The sequence below is a fragment of the Pelecanus crispus genome, chromosome 13, assembly GCF_030463565.1.
Source record: "Pelecanus crispus isolate bPelCri1 chromosome 13, bPelCri1.pri, whole genome shotgun sequence".
In the NCBI taxonomy this organism is placed as follows: Eukaryota; Metazoa; Chordata; class Aves; order Pelecaniformes; family Pelecanidae; genus Pelecanus; species Pelecanus crispus.
The window spans coordinates 5,055,767-5,076,727 of record NC_134655.1 but is presented as its reverse complement, the minus strand read 5'-3'; the positions used below and the strand labels follow the sequence as shown (position 1 = coordinate 5,076,727).

Sequence of the window (20,961 nt, the reverse complement as noted above, 5' to 3'; positions counted from 1 at the left end):
TCCATAAAAAAATAAGAGGTTAAACTGTGCTTCTGTCTAAGCCTTAAACACTTCCAGCATGTTGAACCTCCACATATAAACACTCTACTAAAGTGTTCTATAAAGAAAATAACCTCCCTGGCTTATGGATGTCTCTTATTAAATGCAATGTAACTGCTCTGTTAACAGTTGCTTTTATGTTCTTTGTTTAGCTTTTAACTTTCTAGACGATGTATTGCAACCCACAGTACCACCACAAAGTCAAAGAGCCACTTTAGCCAACCAGCAAAGTGGAAAAATTTTGGCAAATGACCTCGATTCTTCACTTGCTAATCTAGTGGGAAGTAAGTGTGAAGCTTTTAAACTTAACTTTCCCATTTGTTGCTGAAAACAAACCAAGCTTTTTTTTCCCCCCAAAAATAAAAATACTTAGGGATTTTGTCTGTATCTTTTTCCCCTCCAGATCTCGGCTTTGGAGGAACTCCATCCAAAAAGTAAGTGCATGTATGTACTTAGAGTATTCTTACATAACTATTTGGTAGTCTCTGGCACAGTTTAGCAGCACTAACATGGCAAGAGTCTCAACTCTTGAAAGTAATCTGCTATGAAGTACAGCATTGAAACAGTGAGTTTGTGGTTAGTCACCATAACATGGTTGACCTTATCTTTTGAAGTAATTCACTTTAGTTTTGCAATTGCTGTGTTTCTATTTAAGTATTTTTGTGGAGTACCATCTTGCAGTTACATAAAACTCCAATTAATTGTTACGCTATACAGTGCAGTAATGATAGTTTACTTTTAACACAAAACAGAACCCCCAGACTTCATACTTGCTGGAACAGAGATATATAAATAGTTACTGAAATACTGAGTGTTTCTTCCATCTGTAGATTTCAGCTATGTACACGTATTAAGGCATGTTTTGGTTTTCCATTATGTTGTTGTTACTCTAGCTGTTGACTTTGTGAAAACTAATACTACAGTGTTGGTTTAGATCAGATATGCAGTGGACCCAGCCTACGGAGAAAAAACTTACTGGTGGAACAAACTGGCAAGCAAAAACAAGCACATCGACCACATGGAACCCTACTCCCTTACCCACTATTCCACATATGGTAATTTCTGTACTATTGAAATGCTTCATTCTAGAAAATGTTACTTCCCTGCTTGAATTAACTAAGAATAGCAAAGGCTGTTTGGGACAAGACTGGGGGCAGGGGGCAATGCTTGTAGGATCACGTGTCAAACTGAATGAGGTAGAGATTTTAGTATGCTTTATTTCCCCTCACTGTAAAACTTGTCCATTAAAGACTTAAATAACTAGCCTTTCAGTTGAGACATACCTCAGTTCATAAGTGCTTTTTTAATTGAAAAAAATGACCCCAAACCAGAAAATTTCTGATGTGCGTGTTTGAGATGCCTCACCCCTGACCCCGCATGCACACATATGCACCTTTAAGGATCCTAAGAATGTGTTTCAAGGGCAACACTGCTGTTCCTTCCAGTCTTCACCCCCTTTTCAGTTCTATCACATGAAATGTTGCTGCAGCCCCTGTAAGGCACCTTAATTATCAGGTCAAGCAGCATTTTTGACTTTTGAAAATGCTCAACAGCAACTTCATATTTTTAAGACAGTACAAAATACTAAGTGGAAGTTTTATAGTTAGTTAAATGAAGAATTTTCGTTTACTAGAGGGATATTTGTAGGCAACTGACTCTTCCTATGCTTTTAAAAGAGATTTTTCAAGTATCTTCTATTCATATATATTCATACAAATACAAACCACTTCTGAAATATAGCTGCCTTGGAGGGAATTAGAATGTTCATCTCTATTACATATACAACTAGGGTAATTGCCATATTTGCTATGAATTTTGGACTGCTGTCTGACTTTTATTTTCCAATAAGAATAGCTTTGCCTGTAATGCCTATGTTCCTCATCTTATGTGTATGCTCATTCAAAATTGTGAAAGTCGAATAGAATATTAAATCCACTATTGGACTCAAAAATGAAACTCAAATTCAGATGAAAGGATGTCTCATTTGTATAGCACTTTTATGTGAGACTTCTGAGACCATTAAATCTTTCTATCCCCTCTTGGTGCTCTAGAACATGTTAAGAGTGCTGATGCATTCTTATTTTTGGAAGATAGAGGGCACCTTAGTACACATTGATCACTGTGGATTTGGGTTGTGTGGGGGTTTTTTTAATGTGTTCATGTTTAATACTTTCTGGTCTAAGCATTTGAGTGTTTTATGCCAGGTATCTGCTCACTCATTTGCTTGGGATTCTAACAATTAATGATGCAAAGAACTAGTTCAGTTATGAGCATCTTTAAAATCAGTGCCCCAGTATTGGAAAGGTCTAACTGTCCTAGCTTGGTCTGTGGCATTCAGAGTACTAATCCTCCAATTCATGTATAGTCTGCATACTCTTTCATAGTGAAGTATTTTAACTAGCACTCCATTTTTAATATAATTAGCACTACTTGACAATGCATGGCAATGTGAAATGCATGCATCACTGTGCCTATGAACATAACCTGATATAAGTTATTACCAGCTTAAGATGCTCTTCATTTTTCTTTTTTCTTATTGTGATATGTTGCAGACATCAGAAATTAGTATGTGAGCAACATGTACCTGATGAAACATCTGTTGCTGTTTTGTTTCTTAAGCTGAATGGTCACTGGCTTCCTTGCTTGTTGGTTTTTTTTTTTCCTCTATGCCCTTCTCACACATAATGGGAGGCAGAAGCAATATTGCATGCTGTGCCCTCTAAAAGCATCTCACAGAAATGTTTGTGCAAGCAATATACTCAAATCTGGCTAGATTTACTAAAATTTCTATTTTTGCTGTAAGTCTTACTAGTGATAGCTTTCTAGGCAGGGAGCCTATCCAAGTTAACAGGCATAGTTACTGATGTTACTGTCCTTGCACTTTTTTCCTCCCACTTTAATTGTTTTAATAAATGGGTTGAGCATAGTTACAGACAAGTTATGGTACTGGACTTGAATCCGTCCCTTGGTTAGAATTTCCAGTTTGAATACTTCTTAAATAATTTTCTGTCCTTACTCCTTTTGCTGTGCCAGAATGGAGTACACTATCCTGGATATGTAAGTCAATTTCTTGTAAACATGTTGGTTATTTTAAGTATTGAAAAATATGTATTTTTCAGTTTTAGATATATATTATTAGTATGCATGAGCTTGTCTAAAATACATTAAAATTTTCTTGATTAAAGGTACCTGCTCCTATCGCATACCCACTGACCACACCTCAAGTGCCTATATATGGAATGGTAAGAAATGTGATTGTCTTGTATTCCCGAAAAACCTAGTTGTATCCTCCCGTGGGTTTCATGGCAGGCATTATTATGCTCAAATCATTCTGCAACTTGTAGGTATTGTTTCATAAGGTCAATAGTGTGTGAAATCTGACAGCTTTTTCACATTGCGCATTGGAAAAGATTACTCAAGTTTTACACAGCAAGTTTTTTAAAAGCTTTGACTTTACTACATGTGTGTCTATATGCTTATTTTCTACTATAATTACAATGCGAAAAGATGCATTTTCTAGAATTAGTTTGAATTTTCTATATCTATTTTGTGGTATTTTTGTTTTTCTAACAGGTACCTCCTCAGATTGGAGCTGCTCCTTTGATGGCACCCCAGTCAATGATGTATACGCAACCTGGTCTAAGGCCAACAAATCCTTTTGCACCTGTTTCTGAAACTCAGGTGAACTGTTTTCTTTAATCTTGAGATCCTATTGGAACTTTAGTCTTGGTAGAAGCAAGAATAACGTTTTGTGAAGGGCTACTAATGTATTTCCGCATTTCAAAGTGCAGGGTTCCTCAGTCAAGGGCAACAGCTTTTGCGAGGAAGCGAATTCAGATGGTAAGACCATGCAAATGTAGGAAGCAAGGAAGACAGTAAAAATTGAGTAAAGATTTAGTGGCTAACTTCTTACTGTCTGAATGTTAAGAAAATGGGAGTGGTGAAGATAAGTAGAATTTAGACTTCCTATAACATTAGCTGGATACTTGGTTTAGTCATACTGCGTAGAGCAGTGGTGAAGCTTTCCGAGGGTCAGGTGGCAGGGAGGCGAAAAAGGCATGGGCAAGAGATCATTCAAGTTGAAAAAAAACTGTGTACTCCTGTCATGCAAGTATGTTGGTCTTAATGTTCTTTGGGGACTTTTTTTTTAAGTGCCAAAACCTATAGTCTTCACTTTCAAGTAACAAGGCAGTTGACTAGATTCGTAATTCTAAACCACTGAGAAACCATGTATGTAAGTGGCATTAATATGTAATCTCTACTTCACAGATACAGTTTATGTAGAGCCGCCAAAGCAGCAAGATGTGAGAACAACCAAATACTGGTAAAAAAAGAAAAGACTGAATTTCAGTATTTCCATGATGTATTCCTGAACAGGGCAACTGTTTCTTCCCTGTATAATACAATATTTTGAATTGCAATGCTTTAGAGATTCTTGTTTATAACAGTCACTGCAGTGTGAAGTCATGTTTCCTCACTGATACTTTTTTGTTTTGTTTTTAAAAACTGCTCAGCAGAAAACTTATTTTATTGAGGTTGACTCGGAAGGTGCAAGCTGGATTATCATCTTCAAAGCTGAGAAGAGGGGTTACATGATTGCTCGACAACCTTATTCATCAGTGGATTACCTGAGGAAGTTAATTGAGGATGTCAAAGCTATTTATTTTCTCCATAAATTCTGTGGCTGTTGTAACCAAGACAAAACACAAGTGAAGTTGAGCAATAAAATTTTTATGTGCTCTAATAAATACTCTGGTAGAGCAATGCTTGCATTATCAGGCCAATATTGTGTGAAATCAGACAGCTTTTTTACATTAGAATAGCTTAATAGTAATTTGCAAACTTATAATGTGAGTTTGAAATGCTGTGAATCAACGAGATACATACACATTACACGTATATCTATATATATAAAAATAATAAATTGCTCCATTGGTATGTCAGTGTTATATGGTTAGTTGAAAGAGCCAGGCTCTGATACGGGCTGAAAGTCTGTGATGGAGTAGGGGAAACAAGGGTGTTACTGAACGGTATGTGCAGCCTCCAACAGGGGACAGCAGCTGCGCTACCATCGAGTGTCTTCTCTGCAGATAGCATCTTTCATAGCTCAAGGAAGAGTAGCTTTGGGAGCCAGGGTATGTAGGTATCCCCAATAGCAGCAAATGGGAACAATTTGAAAATCTTGTTGCTAACTGCAAAAGAGGCAAGAGATCCAGGGTTTTTTTTTAAAAATCCATTACATCAAAAGAAGCAAACCTTGCAATAGTGCTGACACTTGTGAACTGGCAACTGTATTGAAATTATCCAGCTGTAGAGAATAGCTTGTGCTGCTTTTTTGAAATAAGAACCTAGTTGTAAACCATATAAAAGTAATTATTTTTAAATGTGTAAATATGTGCAAACTTTTAGATAATCTTTTCTTTAATGCTGCAGTAATCTTTTTCTTCTGTAGTAATTTCAAGGTAAAAATGCTATGTTAAGAAATCCAGACTCTTTTTGAGAGAAAAATCTTTTAAATCAACTAATTTATGAAGTATGCTGTTCTTGATGGGTCAGATGCGTACAGACTTCTGGCACGCCTTTTGTATTTAGCAATCTTCCTCCAGAACTGAAATCAGCTATGAAAATGCCTTATCTTGTATTTTTCAATGTCTGATAAAAAGTGATAGCATTAAAAAACAAAAAGTAGTTATTAACAAGTAAATGGAATTGGGAGCCACCTTTCTTCCAGAAGCTTTGTGGCAGAATGCAATGAAAAGCTCTCCTGTAAAATGACTCCTACTAAGGATTAATATTAAAGCTGTGTTTTCCAAAAAATGAATAGTTTTCTATTGATACAATAAATAGACCTCCAGAGTAGCATGTCTTTTATCTTTTGGGGAGTCTATAATTGCAGAAATATCTCTGACTCTCACTATGAATGCAAATAGGCCTGAGAATCTTGTCAAACTGTCCTGTAGAGAACTTCTGAAATACAGCACTTTCCTCATAGTGGGAACAAGCCTTCCCTTTTTCTAAATGCTTAATTCTGTCCAAAGAGTGCAAAAGTAGTATTTCTTAACCCTATGGAAATATTTTTGCCAAGTGAAACAACTCAAAAGAAACAAAATACAAAACCATACCCCAACCCTTGCAATCTATAACCACTAACTTCCTGGGAAATGTAACCTTGCAGAAACTTAAAACTAGTTTCTGAATGTGTATTGATTTTTTTTTTTTAAGAATTTGGACTGGTATATAGCAGTTTAATGTTCAAATTAGAAAGGGCTTCAAGCTTTAATCCACCTTTATTGGGTTGAACAGTTGTACAATTTTAAGCCAATGAGCTCTTCAGTGCCTAGAGTTACCCTCCACCTGATGAGGGAATAGATGCCATTTAGAATGGGTCATTGTGTTGAGGGGACTGTTTTAAGTAAGAAATAGTGAATTCCATTGATTTGTTCAGCATTGAAAAGTTTTGAGTTCAAATGAGACTAGTACATGTAGTAATAAATGTCTGGGCATTAATGACAGAGGTGAGAGTGCTACAATCAGGCAGTTCCTAGCACCGTAAGCTGTTAGGTCTCTCTTTCATACTGAGTTGTGTAAGTAATAATCCGTTATTTTAATAAAATATGCAAATAAATGCCTGGCAAACAGTATATATTTGTTATAATTTTATTGCAGAGCATTCTGAATATCTGGAATGTACTTCACTCAGAAATGGATTTAGTACTAGGTATAGTTTGCACTACTTCTGATTTGCTCTGGATTTTTTAATGGTTCCTTGGTACGCTTTCTTGTAGCAAAGCTGTCTGATACCAATTTATTTACTATTAAAAAAGGAGAAACAGCCACAAAGTATGTCCTAAAAACTACAAGCTACCTTCTTTTTAGTCTCGTTCAGAACATTTGATACATTAAAACACGGCTTTCAGATTTATCCTTATGAAGAAAAGATTGCTTTACACACTTCTCTCTGCACAAAAGTGCACAGGACTGCTTTTTGCCAACCTCTTCCTTGTGCACATATTGGAATGCATAAAATGGCAGAGTACTGTCTTTTGAATAACATAGTTCATACAGAAGTAAAAACCGAGGACTTAAAATGCTGTCAAGGCTTTTATGGCTCAGAACTTGTTCTCCAAAAAAACCACTTTGAAGACAAAGGTTGTTCTTGAGGGTGACTGTAATAGCCCGCAAGAGTTGCGAATAGTGGTTGTGATGAGTAAAACACTGAAGAGAGGTGTATATAAATGTGTCTTTCCCTTTTGTTTCCTTCCAACTCGTTTGATCAGAATCCTGTTCTGAATACTTCAGAAAGATAACTAAGATGTCACTCCATGTTTGTCTGAACAAGGAGGAGACCTGAAGTATGCTGTGTGCTTTGCATTATTGTACTTCAGTGGGTCGTTCAAGCCTAACTGTTGGGACTTCATGCTGCTACAGGGAGGCTGTCTTTCATGGGATATACTGTAAGATAACTTCTGGGCGATTTGGAAAGGTTGATTGTGTTAGGCCTGTTGGACTTGAAAGTGTACCTCTTTTTAAATAACTGGGATTTTCTAATGTTCTCTAGATATAGTTTGACTTTGCCTCCAAGAAGTTATTGAATTGATTTTTTTTTTGGACACATGTACTAAGAAATCTCAGTTCTGTGCACATAGTGGTGGAATACTTGTAGGTAAAAATAACAAATGGACTTCCCCCCCCCCCAAAAAAACCCCACCAAACCCCAACCGAAAAACTCCACCACCAAAAAAACTTCTGACTACAAGATTGAATACAGGGTGTATCCCCATCTGGGTTTTTTGATGTGTGGCAGGGAGGGTGGGGTTACAATTAGAATAGTAGGCACTGTGGATCGGTGCTTAATTTGTACATAAAAAGGAAAACTTTGTTTTGGGTAGTTTGTATTGTAAGGACAACATCTAAAGGCACTGTGTATCAGTCATTTATTTCCATTTAAAAGATTATATTTTTGAGCAATGGAAACTGTACATGTTATCATTTATATATTACTGATAGCTAGGAGTATAGAAAACCTGTTGCTATTACTCTGAAGATGTATTTGACTTGTCATTGATATATGCATCACTACGCAGATTCTCATGATCATTTATTTAAAGAGATTGTAGTAACTGGTACAGTTACAACAGGAATTGTAACAGCAGATCTTTCAGTATATCTCAAAGGTGTATCCTTGTGATTAAGTTTCATCCTCTACCAAATGTTTGGCTGGAATTTCATCTTGGAGCAATGACAAAATAGGTGCTGGAACAGATTTCCCTCACCCCAACCCACACTTTATTTATTTAATAGGTCTTGTTTTGTATGTTATGTTTTTCCCCATAACAGGTTTGTGCCTTTTATTGGATATTTATTTAAAAGGAGCTACTATAATTTAGGTTGTTCAGGCTTTTCTTCAGATGTATTCTTGTACAGCTGTTCCTTTACATGACTTCCTTCCTTTTATAAGAATACAGAATGTGTGGAAAATATACTAGCCACAAACTGGAAAAAAATTTTGAGGGTTTATGTTCTACGAATTAATAATTTTTTTAAAAAGAAGCCTAAGCACAAGACCGGCTGTGTTGATATTTTAATTGTGGAACTTCACAATTTGTTAAAACACAAACTGTTTGTTTTTTAAAAACTGCTCATATCCAATTATTTGATGAAACAAGTTTTGGAAAAAAAATAAACTTTGGCACATGGAAGGTGTGTGTGGATGTGATCATTCTTTAATGTGTTCTCAGGCTTAAGGCTTTCTATAATGCTAACAGCAACAGCTGAGTTCGGGTGCTTGATTAGTTTCTTACTCTTCTATGTTTAAAGTAGTACTTTAGTAGTACTACGCTTAAAGTAGTATTATGCCTTACTCAAACTACCAGTGTAGCTTAACTTGAGCAGTTGACAAGTTTTCCTTTGGGAAGTAGTGAGTGGTTATTCCTGTGCCGGATCATCGGGCTTGATTGCGGGGCGGTGGAGGGGAAGACGCGTGGCTGTTTGTGTCGCATGGGGGTGGCTCCTGGTTCTCTCCTGAGGTGTCTCACTGCATCCGGGTGGGAAATAGGCCTTGCCCAACATGAAGTTCAATATTTGGCTTTCTCATAATTTTGTACCCGTAGGGTCCCTATAGTGTGGGAAGCGTAAGGGTTGTTCTCATAGAGCTGTGTGTTACCATGTAAGAAGTCTTAAGATCAGAAGTCAGCAGCATGAAAACATTGAATTGCGGAGTGGTTATTGCTTGGAGCTGTTCCTGAGTCTGCTGCTGACTGCGGGTGGCTTTTGGGAAGGCGCGTTAGTTTTGGTTTAGCACGCCTGAAGTTAGATTAATTCCCCAACCAGGTCACCGTTTCAGAGGAGCACTAAGGGCCGGGAAGAGACATGCTCGCAAGGTCTGTCTTGGGCAGATGTTTCTTATTTCTAAATGGGAAGCCTTGAAGAACTGTATTTAATAGCTGCTTTTTTGTTTCGTTTTGCTGTAGAGAGTGGTTGCCAGTTCGGAGCTTGAACTATTTAATAGCTAATTCTTGCTGTGTCACGGCCAGCCGAAAGCTTCCCCTCGCTCACAGAGCCCTGGGCGGCAGCGGCGGCACCGTCCTGCTTGGGCCTTCCGCGAGCTGGCCCCGTTCCTAGTAAAAGGGTGAGCTTTACTGCTGATCCTTTAGAAATGTTCATTATAAGTCACTAAATGAGTTACTCCTGTTCTCTGCCGGTGTCTGTATTATACGTGCATGCTTTGCTTGCTTGACACGAGCCGTGCTAGGATGGGGGAAGGTACCGGCGGTAAAGGCGGGCGTCTAGGAGCAGCAGCGCTCCCTCCGCAGGCACAAGTGGAGGTTAGAAAAAGTAACACTAAAACACACCCCCACCCCCACACCGCCCCACACACACCCCCCCCAACCCCCCCCCTCCCTCCCGGGCTCCCGCCCCGGGCGGGGGCACGGCTGGGGCCCGGCCCGGCGCTCGGAAGCTCTCGCCACCCCCGCGGCGGGACGGATTTAGGCGCCGCGCCGCCGCCTTCCCCCGGCCCGCCCTGGCCTGCCCCGGCCCCGCCGCCTTCCCCCCGCCCGTGCCGCTCTCCGGCCCGGCCGGAGCGGCCGCAGCCGGGCCGGTCCCGCCCCCCGCCCCAGCCCACCAATGGGCGACGCTCTGGGCCGGCCGTCGCCCCGCCTACCCCGCTCACCTGCCGCACCGCGTCACTCACAGCCTGCCAGCCAATGGACGGGGGCGCGTTCGGCGCTGACGTGATGACGTACGACCCCGGCGTCCCGGCGAAGGCCGCGCACGCACCGTCGGTTCCCCAAGATGGCGGCGGCCACCAGCAGCGAGACGGGGTGCGGCGAGGCGGCGGCGGGCGAGAAGCGCGGCCCCCTCGGCATCCCCGAGGCGGTCTTCGTGGTGAGCGGCGGCTCCGCCGGCCGGGCCGGGCCGCGCCCCGCCCCGGCGGGGGGGTGGGGGAGGGAGGGGGGGCCGCGCTCCGGCAGCCGGGCCCGACCCCTGCCAGGCGGCACCTGCGGCGGGGCCGCGGCCTGGCGGGCGGGCGGTGCCTGAGGGAGCGCGGGCGGCGGCGCTGCCCCTCGCAGCCCGCCCCGCCGGGCTGTGGGGCTGGGCGGGAGCCGCCGGCCCGGCCCCGCCAAGGCGGGGGAGCTGCGGCGGCCTCGCCTCCCCTCCCCTCCCCGCCGCTCCCCCGGGCCGCCCGCCCTCCCCCAGCGCCACGGGTTTGCCCTGCCCGCCGCCCTGCTGCGGCCTCGCCCTGCGCCGGCCCCGGGCCGCAGCGCTTCTCTTCCCTCCAGAGCGGGCGGGGTCCTGTGCCCCGGGGCGGCGGGGGTGCCTTAGTCCTGAGGATCTTCACGGGGGAGCTGCTTTATTTGGATTCTGTCTTGGCGTTCTTGAGTATTAACACCCCTTACAGCAAACTCAAATCCCCGTTTTAAGCGTTACCGTGTTAATTCACTGGCCAACTCGCGTGCCAGCGAAGAGCCTGTGATGAGCGAACCCTCCTGCCCCACGTACTAAGCCATGGTTCCTTGCGGTGGTTCCTCCTGCAGAGCACAACGTTATCGCTTCTGTTTCACCTCAGATAATGCCGTACCGCGCTCCTAGCACCCTTCCTTGCATCTTCCTCTCACAATCTAGTTCTTGACTGTTGAGTAGAATCAGTCTTCTGAAGCGACCGCAGTGTCCAGCTAGGTTTCCTGACTTCTCGGAAACCAACAAATGCATGTCTTTCGGAAAACAGGCTGCACTTGTTTATCCGACTTTTAAAAACTGATTTACCAAGTGTTTAATAATTCTGTTGACTGGTTGAAAAGAAGAGTTCATTGACTTACACAGTGATGTAATGTCAAAATCATCCGTTGTTCGCTTTCTGCTATAAGCTAGTTCTTGGTGTGCTGTGCTGATCGCTACTTTTGTTCATTTGATCAATAAGCATTGATCAGACTGGCTATACCTGGCTGCCTTCGTGTCATCTTGAAACAACATCAGATGTCTGCCCTGAGTGCTCTGTTTATTGCACTGCTTTATTACTGAGATTTTCTTGGACTTTGAAAATCTATATATCTCAGATCTGTCTTGATATCTTTACCAGAGCTGTTTGGACTGCTCAGGTATGAGTGCTCTTATAGAAATAAATTGATTCGAGTTGCGTTTTGGTATTTCTAGGTGTAGTGCTTGTATTACCTATGTATCTTGCTAGGGCATAGGTCCTGAACAGACGGGTACAGTATGCTTGCTTTCAGTGCATCCAGATCCTACTTGTTCTTTAAGGTTCTTTAATGCTTATTGGGGTCTGGCAAATCTTACTGGGATGTAAAACCGCTGCTGCCTGCGGCTGACTTCCTTCCACCCCCTTATGGGAGACCGGTGTAGACGCAAGCGAAAGGAAGGGGCCATGGCTTCAGCTGCCCTGCGAGACCTTGACTGTCGTGACAGAGGAGAACTTGAGGTCTGCGCTGACTCTACAGTGGAGGCAGCCCCGCTGGCAGGGAGCAGGAGATAACCGGCCTCAGCAAACGTGTTGAGGGTGTCTGTCGCATCCCTCATGTTCATGCTGGTAGTTGTTGATGCAGTTCATGTTTGGTTCCACGTTGTTCCCTTTTGATCATTGTGTCTGAAGTATCTCACGTGCGACCTGGGAGAGTTCTGGGGGTTGTAGCTCAGCTTGGTGCTTCTGTTCAGTTCTTCATAACCTGATGTCTGGATCTAAAACCCATTGATGTTTCCTAATTCTCAGTTTTGAGAGGTGCTCTAATCAAATACAGATGTCTCTGCAGAAGAGATCCTCGATGATGATCTTAGAGCATTGGATGTAGATGTTAAGAGACATTTTTATTCAACATAAGCATATGCTAAGAAGTTTTTGATGGTATTCTGCTCCACAAAGTGAAAATATTAGTGTCTTGAGGCTGGTTTTTATTAGAGGTTTTTTCTTCAGAAAATAGGTTTCTGTTTCAAAAACATTGTATAGATAAAGACTTCCTGATCACTTCCTTGACGTTCCCCCCACCACGTGCTACATGGGCAGTCTTACTGTGAATCTTGTCTTCAGAGATGTTGTCTTTAAGTGTCTTGATTCAGTAAAGGCTCTTCAAGCAGTTTATGGCGGATACCTTTTCTTAGGCATTGGTCTGTGGATTCTTGTGCCTCTCCAGATTTCAAGTGACATTAAGCACTAACTCAAGGATTCACTGGAGTTCAAAAACCGCTCCAAACAGAACTTTGAACTCTGATTTCTTTTGAGCTGTTGTCCAGATGTTTCCAAATAAAATGCCTTCCCTATTCTGCCTGCCTTAGCATGCGTGTGAGTGAGAGGACAGGGGATGTAAATCTGAAAACGTGTCTCTCTTGTCATGTTCTCTGTATATGCCCATAGGTGGTGATAGGTCTCCGCAGAAGCGGAGCGAGTGCCTGCAGCTCTTTGTTTGGGTCATCGCTCGAAAGACAAACATAAGGCTGCACGGGAATGTGCTATCCTGCTCTATTTCAGGGCTTTCACAGAGAGTTCGTGTGGCTTGGCTTGAAGTTTGCAAAGACTCTGTTACCTTTACGGTATACAACAATGGTGTTTTGCCAGTGAATTTTCTTAAAAAGATAGAGATGAGTTTTGGCAGGTCCTTGCAGAGCCTGTAAGGTTCAGATGCTGCGTGACACGCCATGAAGCAGGGATCTTAATATGACGCCCAGCTCTGCTACAAAGCTGTTCTATTCAAGCTCAAAGAAGTGACCGCGTGTCAGCCTTGCAGTTGGGTAAGATGGGCCCAAAGCCCAACCAGCGGCACTTGGAAGTTGCAGTTGGAAAACCTGGGTGGTCAATCTGAGCCTGTCTTGGACTGGGGCATTATGTAGTGGGAGGAGATCACCAGTATACAGGGGCCCTGGATTCATTTCTTGGCATCTTCGTTTCAGGAGGACTTGGGTTCTGTCTTGTCTGCCTGTACAAACAGACATTAGCTGAGGCAGAGGTGGGGTGCCGGGCAGCGTGTGGGGTGAGTTGTTGCCCACCTGCTTTTTTTTTTTTCTGTCTTGGGTGATTTACATGAGCAGAATACCTTCCATCAGAACATCCTCAAGCCTCACTTCTACAATCTTGCCTGGATCTAATCCTTGGGTTTTTTTGGTTAAAGCTTCTCTACAGGCTTCATCAGGAGGCAGGAATGCTTCTCGTTCTGTCGTCGGTAGGTAGCTGAAGGCATTCCTCAGGCACTTAGTCTGAAATGCAGTCTGTTGAGTTCTGGTGTACCATCTAGATGATGCTGCCTGCTGAAGTCGGTTGTGGAGTTCGTGTTTCTGCTGCGAATTTCCTTAATGATAAGGAAAGCAGGTGACTTCTTACCAGGTTCAGTAATTTCATAGTAAGTTTCTTTAGCCAAGAGAGCTTAGGAGTCGTAATGAGAGGAACTAACTATATGTCTGATATTACTTTAGTAACGTATTACAGTCTTCTGATGTGAAACTACTGGAATGGAAACACCTAGTTGAAAAGGAGAAGCTGAAGAGGCCTGTGGTAGGCTTCCATCAGACTTTACAGAGCTATGTAGACAAAGACAGAATTACCACAGTGCACAGTGTGGTCATCTTGAATTATACGTAGGTAAATGCTGTCACGGTCAGAAACGCGCGGTTGATCTGTGGCCCGACGTGGCTTTCGCGAGGCTGCGAGCGTTGCCCGCAGGCAGCTGAACTGCTTCCTGGGAGTCTGAAGGAGGCACTTGCAGAGGTCAGCGTCCTTGCCTGCCCAGGCCTGTCTTCTCTGGCTACTTTTCCAGGTGATGGTAGGACTGGCTGGAATTGTTCTCTAGAGCTTTCTGTGGCTTCCTGCTGGCTACAGAAGGAGCTTTTGAAGACAAGCTGTTTACCACTGTAAAGCCTGCCTAGGCAGGTACCACAGTTTTCCTCCCTTTGCCTCTTTCTCTGCCACAACGTGCTTCATCAGGCCGTGATTCTTTTCCTTCATCAGTCTTATCCTAAATAGTTTGTAATCCGATTAGCCACAGAGAAGCATTATCCCTGCTTTACAGATAGGAAACCAAAGTTTAGCCATAGTCTGAGGATATCCATCCCTGTTAGGTGTCATTTGACATTGGCCGGGACCGAAAGCACCACTAACAAGGTACTAGCAAATACGGTTATGAAATAATCCTTGCACCTATTCTGTAGTTCCCAACCAAAAAGGGGGGGTGGGGGTGGGCAGGGAGCAAAAAGGTGGCTAACTAAGAAAGGAAACAAAATTATTTTGTACTTCACTGCAGAAAAAAATAAGTTTGTTTACATATAAAAACCTCTCTAGACTTAGCTGCAGTAAGATGATAGCATTACTTTATCTAGGATTTCTGTAAAACTCTTCTAACACTGAGGGTTTCTTTCTCCCCTTAAAGGAAGATGTAGATTCTTTTATGAAACAGCCTGGAAATGAGACAGCAGATGTAGTTCTTAAGAAGTTGGATGAGCAGTATCAGAAGTATAAATTTTTGGAACTTAATCTTGCTCAAAAGAAAAGGAGGTAAGTCATAATTTTTGCAGAATTGGGAAATGTTTAGCACAGTTCTTTTTTTTTTTTTTTTTTTTAAGTTGTCTAGTTTTTTTAAATATCCCCAAAAGTATAAAGTTGATGTTAGGAGAGCTAATCTTTGCAGTACTTTCAGGAAAGCCTAGCTTTTTTTCTTCCCTCTTCCCGAGAATTACGTGCAGAAGAATTTACCGTATTGCTGAAGTGGTCCTTAGCCTTTAAAGCCACAAAGTACTGCTATAGTCTCTTAATTTTGTCAGCCTGGTGTAAATAAGAATACGTTTTTGTCAAATGACTACTGTATCAAGCCTGTAACTTCTGGTTTAGTAATCTCGTCTCTCTTCAGTAGCTTCAGCCTTGATCTGAAGCTAGGCAAGAAGCAAATTTTTAAAGGCTAAAATCAAAGCTTCAAGTAATATTTTATTTAGATTAAACTTCTTTCATGGACAGATACCCCTCGTAATTCCCACCTGGAGGCCTGCTTGGGCAGTCTCCGCTGGCTGCAGAGGAGGGCGGCCCGGGGGGTCCCAGCAGCTCTGCGGGGCTGCTGCGAGGGCTGTGGAGGAGGGGGATGCCCTGAACTCTGGAGAGAGCTTCCATTTTAACAGTGCCAAGTCTTGTCGCTCTAAACTGTTCGAGTAGTTTGTGGACCTCAGAAGGAACACGCTTGTCTTGTTTTACCTACAGTGATTTTTATCTGTATTTCTGCTGAGGTTTCCCTCTTCTTCGGGGAGATCAGAAATATAAAACCAGACCATTTTAGCAAAGAGGTATCTGTTACTACGTGTTTGTTCCAGTTTGAAAGCTGTATGTATTGCTCTGCTTCAGAAAACCAGTGAGCCTCAGTATAAGAGGCAGGTGAAGCTGTAGCTGAGATGCCTTTACGTTGATGTCTTTCAAATCTGCATTTGCTAAGCCTGGAAAGCTGTTAGAGTTTCAGGTTTTAAAATGGAGGCTGGATTGTATAATGAAACTGATCACTTGTTTAGGAAACTTTGTGTCTCTGTAAAATAATAAATTATGACTGTTGTTAATTCACAGGCTAAAAAGTCAGATTCCTGAAATTAAACAGACATTAGAAATTTTAAAACACATGCAGAAGAAAAAGGTAAACTATTTTGAATATCTAATGAGTATGAGAAAAGCTAACTGCCTTTCCACCCTAACAGAACACATTGCAAGAAATGTTTTGGAGAGCACACTTAATATGCCTTTATAAATAACAGAATTGTTTTTAAAGGTATGTAGTACTTTTTGAAAGCTAGTTCAAAAAAAGTTAATGTTTGTAATGCAAACTTCACTTTCAATAGCGCGTAGATTGCAGCTAAGCTTTGACTTCATCTCTATTCTTTATAGAGATTTCTATATTGTTTTTAAATATATCTTTTTAAAATGCTTTATTCTTGGAGCTCTAACTTTAGCGTTGAAGTAAAATTATGTAGAGTTCCACCAAAGTTAATACTGTATCAATGGTAAAAAGCAGAAAAGTGTGCTCTTTACTGTACGTTTTATGTCTTTGACATAATTTTCCAGTGAAAATAGCAATTTTAAGTTTTATCATTTGTCTTAAGGATTCCACAAATCCAATGGAAACCAGATTTTTATTGGCAGATAATCTCTACTGCAAAGCTTCAGTTCCTCCTACAGATAAAGTTTGTTTGTGGTTGGGGGTAAGTAAAATGGAACTTTCTCTGAAATTGTTTAAATAACTTATAAAAGGCTTATGAAAGACAGCGCGCGTTGCTGTCTCGTGTCCTTCTAGTGGCTATGGGCGGAGTTCTGTTCAGGTGTGCGTAGTGGAGTTGTGTCCTGTCAGCAGGGCAAACCTAACAAGACAATTTTCAACGCGTTAGCAAAGGTTTCATGTTGGATTTTATGTGGTGCCTGAACAGTAAGACTTCAGAGGATTGTAATTTTGTTGGATTGTTCTTTCCAAAAAGCATATTAATGAATGTTTTCCTTATAGCTTTTATCACTTTGTGGTTCGAATTACCATCCAGCGTTGCCTGGGATGGGAATGTGCCCAGCAAAATAACTTAGTTTGGCAAGTAGCTTCCCATCTTCTTTACATTATTTGTACTTAGCATCTTACTTTCCCTTTTCATGCATGTTTTTAGGGAAAGATGGGATTTCTGTTACTCGCAGGTACCTGCCAGCATTTAGAGTGGAATTGGTGGTAAGGACCGGTGGGATCAGAGCTCAAAACACAGATTTCTAAGTACTTAAGTGATATCAGGTTGAGATATTTTGTATTCAGAGACTTCCTTATATGTGGAGATAACCTCCTAATGTTTGTTTTGAGACAGATTCTAAGTCCCAGATGTTCCCAAATCCCAGTGTTGGCTGCCAAGCAAAACCACTTGGTTAGGACAGAAACATTGTTGACGTGCAGCTGATTGGGCAGTTGCTCCCAACCTCTCCCACTTCTGTCATAAAAAGAGAAGATTTGTCTGATACCCGCTGCTTTTAGGAGACTGTATTCAGCATTCACAAGCATTGACTTTCATGGAGCATCCCAGGTTTATTTTGTAATGGAATATCAGAGAAAGTTCATCCTATTGATAGTTCATGCAGAGAAGCGATAATGAAATGCCACAAGCAATTGATTATATTTAGGTGTTCTTGGCCTTCTGCCTTTGTCCTCCTTGTTGCTTACAGTCTGCATGTTGGGCTATGCATATTACTATTATTGGGGAAACGATGCCTTCCAGTCATTTTAAAAGAACGGCTTATCTCACTCTTGCCGCTCTGTGTAGCATTCCCTGGGATCGTGGCTGGTTAGCAGTATGCGGCTCTGCTCAATGCACAGTTCTTTAACGGGACAGAGCTTCGTTGGTGCATCTTCGCTTGATACTGCTCTTTTATCTCTTTGTGTGGTAGCTTCTTACTGAAATAAAGATTTGTAGATTAAAAACCACCACAGTATAGGATAGGACTTTCATACTTCTGTAATACTTCTTGTGAGCAACCAGTGCCATGAGGCTCTTTGTCAGTGTTCCACACAGAGATCCTACAGTTAATCTTGAACGCAACAAAAATTGTTTCTAGAGCTGTGTGACACTTGAAAGGTGCTGCTAAGAAACGTGAAGTCTCTCGCTTTTCAAATATGGGGACGATGAGGTACTGATACCTGAAAGGCTGAATGCAGTCCACAGGGAGAGAAATCCCTTGTTGCTTAGCTATAGGAAAAGGACTTTAAGTCGCTGGAGGGGTTTATTACTGAAGTGGTGGAGGCCTCGAGTGGATTCTGGCATTGCTCATCCTGAATCTTGTTGCCTTGGCCTGTCAGGACAGCCTTTTGTTAATGTGATAAGTTACAAGCAAAAGCCTGAAATAAGCCTGCTCTGGCTCATTCCTTACAATGCAAGAGTAAAAGCTTTTATCCATCTTCCTTTTTTTAGGCCAATGTGATGCTTGAATATGATATTGATGAAGCTCAGGCTCTGTTAGAGAAGAATTTGTCAACAGCCACAAGAAACCTTGATCTTCTAGAGGAAGACCTGGATTTTCTTAGAGATCAGTTCACCACTACAGAAGTCAGTATCCTTTTTTTTTTATTATTTGCGGGGGAAGAGGTGTATGTGAAAGCTAACATACAGGTAATGACCCATTTCCTGACACGGTTTTATCTTAGACTGGCTGCCCTTAAAATTCTGGAACACCCTAGGAACTTAACTTTTTCTAGCAGTGAAACGGGATATCGAGTTTCCAGCGTTGAGCTGGGGCTTGGCACGTTAGATGTAGCAAAGCTTGCGTTTGTGACTGGGGCCCCATGAAACCGGCTGCGGTGGGGCAAACCGAGACTGGAAGCGAGTTGGAGGTGTGGATCGGTGCTGTGGATTGATGGCCAGGAGCAGTTCCAAAGCAGAGCGGCTCTCCCTTCCTCTCTGGAGCGTATAAACACTGTGCTTGGGCTATTGCTAATCACACCCGCCTCAGCTCCCATCGCAGCGTTCTCCCAGCCACGCAAGCTCTGCTGCAGCAAGCTCAGTGCTAGCTTAGGCCTTGCTTAACTGTTTTTTAATTTCTTTATACTACCATGAACCACCTCCAGGGGTGTGGATACCACTTCCAGGGGTGTGGATTTTTTTTTTTTATATTTTCTACTTAAGAACTATTTTAATGATGAGGGTAGCTGTCAACTGAAGCATTAGATTTAGTAAATGAAGGCAGGAGTACTTGTTTTCTCAAGTTGCTATTTAAGCTATCTTAGTGCTGCAGAAAGTTCTGGATGCCTGAAATAGGCAGATACAGCTGATATGGGCAGGTTGACTGAAATCAGAAGAGAGTAGCTGGTAAGTAAAATGAAAAGCGTGTTTCTCTGTACTATCTTTTTGGAGGTTTGTAAGTAAATGGTATAAATGCTGCAGTTATTAACAGTTAGTAGTGTTCCTGTGCGTTAAGGCGTTGCACCAAGTCAGCTCTTTCATTAAATGGTTTCTGTATTGACTGTTACAAGTAAATGAAGTGTGGCCAACTGTGTAACCTGCTTTTCCCCTTTTTTTTCTCTTTTCCGAATGTATGAGCGATTTCCTTAATTCCACACCCTCAGATATGGCTAGAGTTTATAATTGGGATGTAAAGAGAAGAAACAAGCAAGACCCTTCCAAAAACAAAGCATAGTTTTGCCAATTTTGAATGCGGTTTCAATTTCCAAATATTTTTTATTTAAACACCCCCAAGTTCATTCTTAAGGGACTGAGTTACTTTAAGCATTTCAGTAAATGGTAAAATATATAAAAACTAATGGTGAGCACCGTTTTATTTATTTGTAAACTCAAAATTTGGTTTCATGCATGCTTCATGAAATGAATTATTTGAAAAGGCACCGCACAGACCAGTCTGTCATAAATAAATTTCTGCCTGAAAGCTTGTCTGAAAAGTGGAGGGGCATGTATGGAAATGGGGTCTGACATTTTAGCAGGTTAAGGTAATGCAGGGGTTTACTTTTTCATCCCTGTGTACAGCTGATGGTGCTGAAGTCGACTTGGGCTGGGAAGACATGCAGCTGTAATGTTCTAGGAAACAGAAAAAATACAGTGAAGTCTTGGATTTTGTTTCAGTCAGTTAATTGGCAGCATCAATCTGCAAGCATTCCTGGATATCCACTTTGGATAAACTTGTTTTTAATATTTATTGGTTAGTTAACTGCCTGTTACTGAACTCTCAGCACTTTACGTACAACAGTTTGTGACTCGTCTTCAGAGAAGAGTGGTGAACGGAGTAAACAGCACAAGCTATGTCAAGACTGCAGGTGATCTCACCCCGTTCTTTTTCATACGTGCGCGCACACTGCTTGGTTTTGCAAACGCGTCGAACAAGGGCACCAAAACGCTGATAGCCTGTAAACGAGAACCCCCCTATTTACGATCCCTTAGACAAGACGTCCAGTTCCAATGTCTTAACGCTCTCAGCCTCCCAGGTGGTGAAACCTGTATTAGGTAAGGATGGTTTACTGAAGCATGACTTCTGGCGTTAGCAGTTGGAGTATTTTTTTGGTTCTTATGAAGCCTTGCAAGATTGTTGCCTTTTACCTCTCCAGTTTCTTTCTAAAATGAAATGCGCAGTGGTGATGTCAGTGGCTAATACTCACATTCTGTGACTGAGAATACAGGTTTCGCTGCAAAATAAATGCAAATGTTAACTGTTTGATCTTCATGTAAGAAACAATATACCTGTAAATTTTTTGTACTTTTATTTCATGATATTAAAATAGTAAAACTAAACCCTTGTGGCAAACACCTATTTTTGTGCATCTTTCTTTGTGTGAGAAAGTCATCGACCTGATGTGTGATCTTTTTATAATGTTTCCCTCCCTTAACGGGGGGCAGGGGGGTGAAAAAATTTGTTTGAAGCAGCAGCCGCGAACAGTGGAGCTGCTGAATGCCGGCTTGAATGGAACGGGGAGCGTGAGTCAGCACATCTGA

The 20,961-nt window shown here is 41.9% G+C and overlaps 2 protein-coding genes across 8 annotated transcripts in view; both read left to right on the top strand.

Annotated features, from left to right (window-relative positions):
* Nucleotides 1-8,824, top strand: part of LOC104027444 (phosphatidylinositol-binding clathrin assembly protein) — a 33,701-nt gene extending 24,877 nt beyond the window's left edge. For 3 of the 6 annotated variants that reach the window (XM_075720737.1, XM_075720736.1, XM_075720733.1), the window contains 6 exons: nt 207-323; nt 443-473; nt 974-1,094; nt 3,225-3,281; nt 3,613-3,720; nt 4,309-4,977. In XM_075720737.1, the coding sequence (XP_075576852.1) occupies nt 207-323; nt 443-473; nt 974-1,094; nt 3,225-3,281; nt 3,613-3,720; nt 4,309-4,323 (449 nt within the window). In that variant the 3' untranslated portion in view covers nt 4,324-4,977. Of the gene's footprint in view, nt 1-191; nt 324-442; nt 474-973; nt 1,095-3,072; nt 3,097-3,224; nt 3,282-3,612; nt 3,721-4,308; nt 4,978-7,316 lie in introns of those variants that run through there. The other 3 variants (XM_075720734.1, XM_075720735.1, XR_012831607.1) reach the window with 3 other exon arrangements.
* Nucleotides 8,825-10,332: 1,508 nt separating this feature from the next.
* On the top strand, nt 10,333-20,760 carry VBP1 (VHL binding protein 1). Of its 2 annotated transcripts, none has more exons than XM_075720667.1 (6): nt 10,333-10,425; nt 14,904-15,028; nt 16,076-16,142; nt 16,606-16,704; nt 18,436-18,574; nt 19,587-20,760. In XM_075720667.1, exons 1-6 carry the CDS (start codon nt 10,333-10,335, stop codon nt 19,655-19,657), a joined length of 594 nt encoding a protein of 197 aa, XP_075576782.1. In that variant the 3' UTR covers nt 19,658-20,760. The 2 variants fall into 2 exon arrangements, with proteins under 2 accessions (XP_075576782.1, XP_075576783.1); XM_075720668.1 differs by lacking the exon at nt 10,333-10,425 and adding an exon at nt 14,517-14,638.
* The last annotated feature ends 201 nt before the right edge of the window (nt 20,761-20,961 follow it).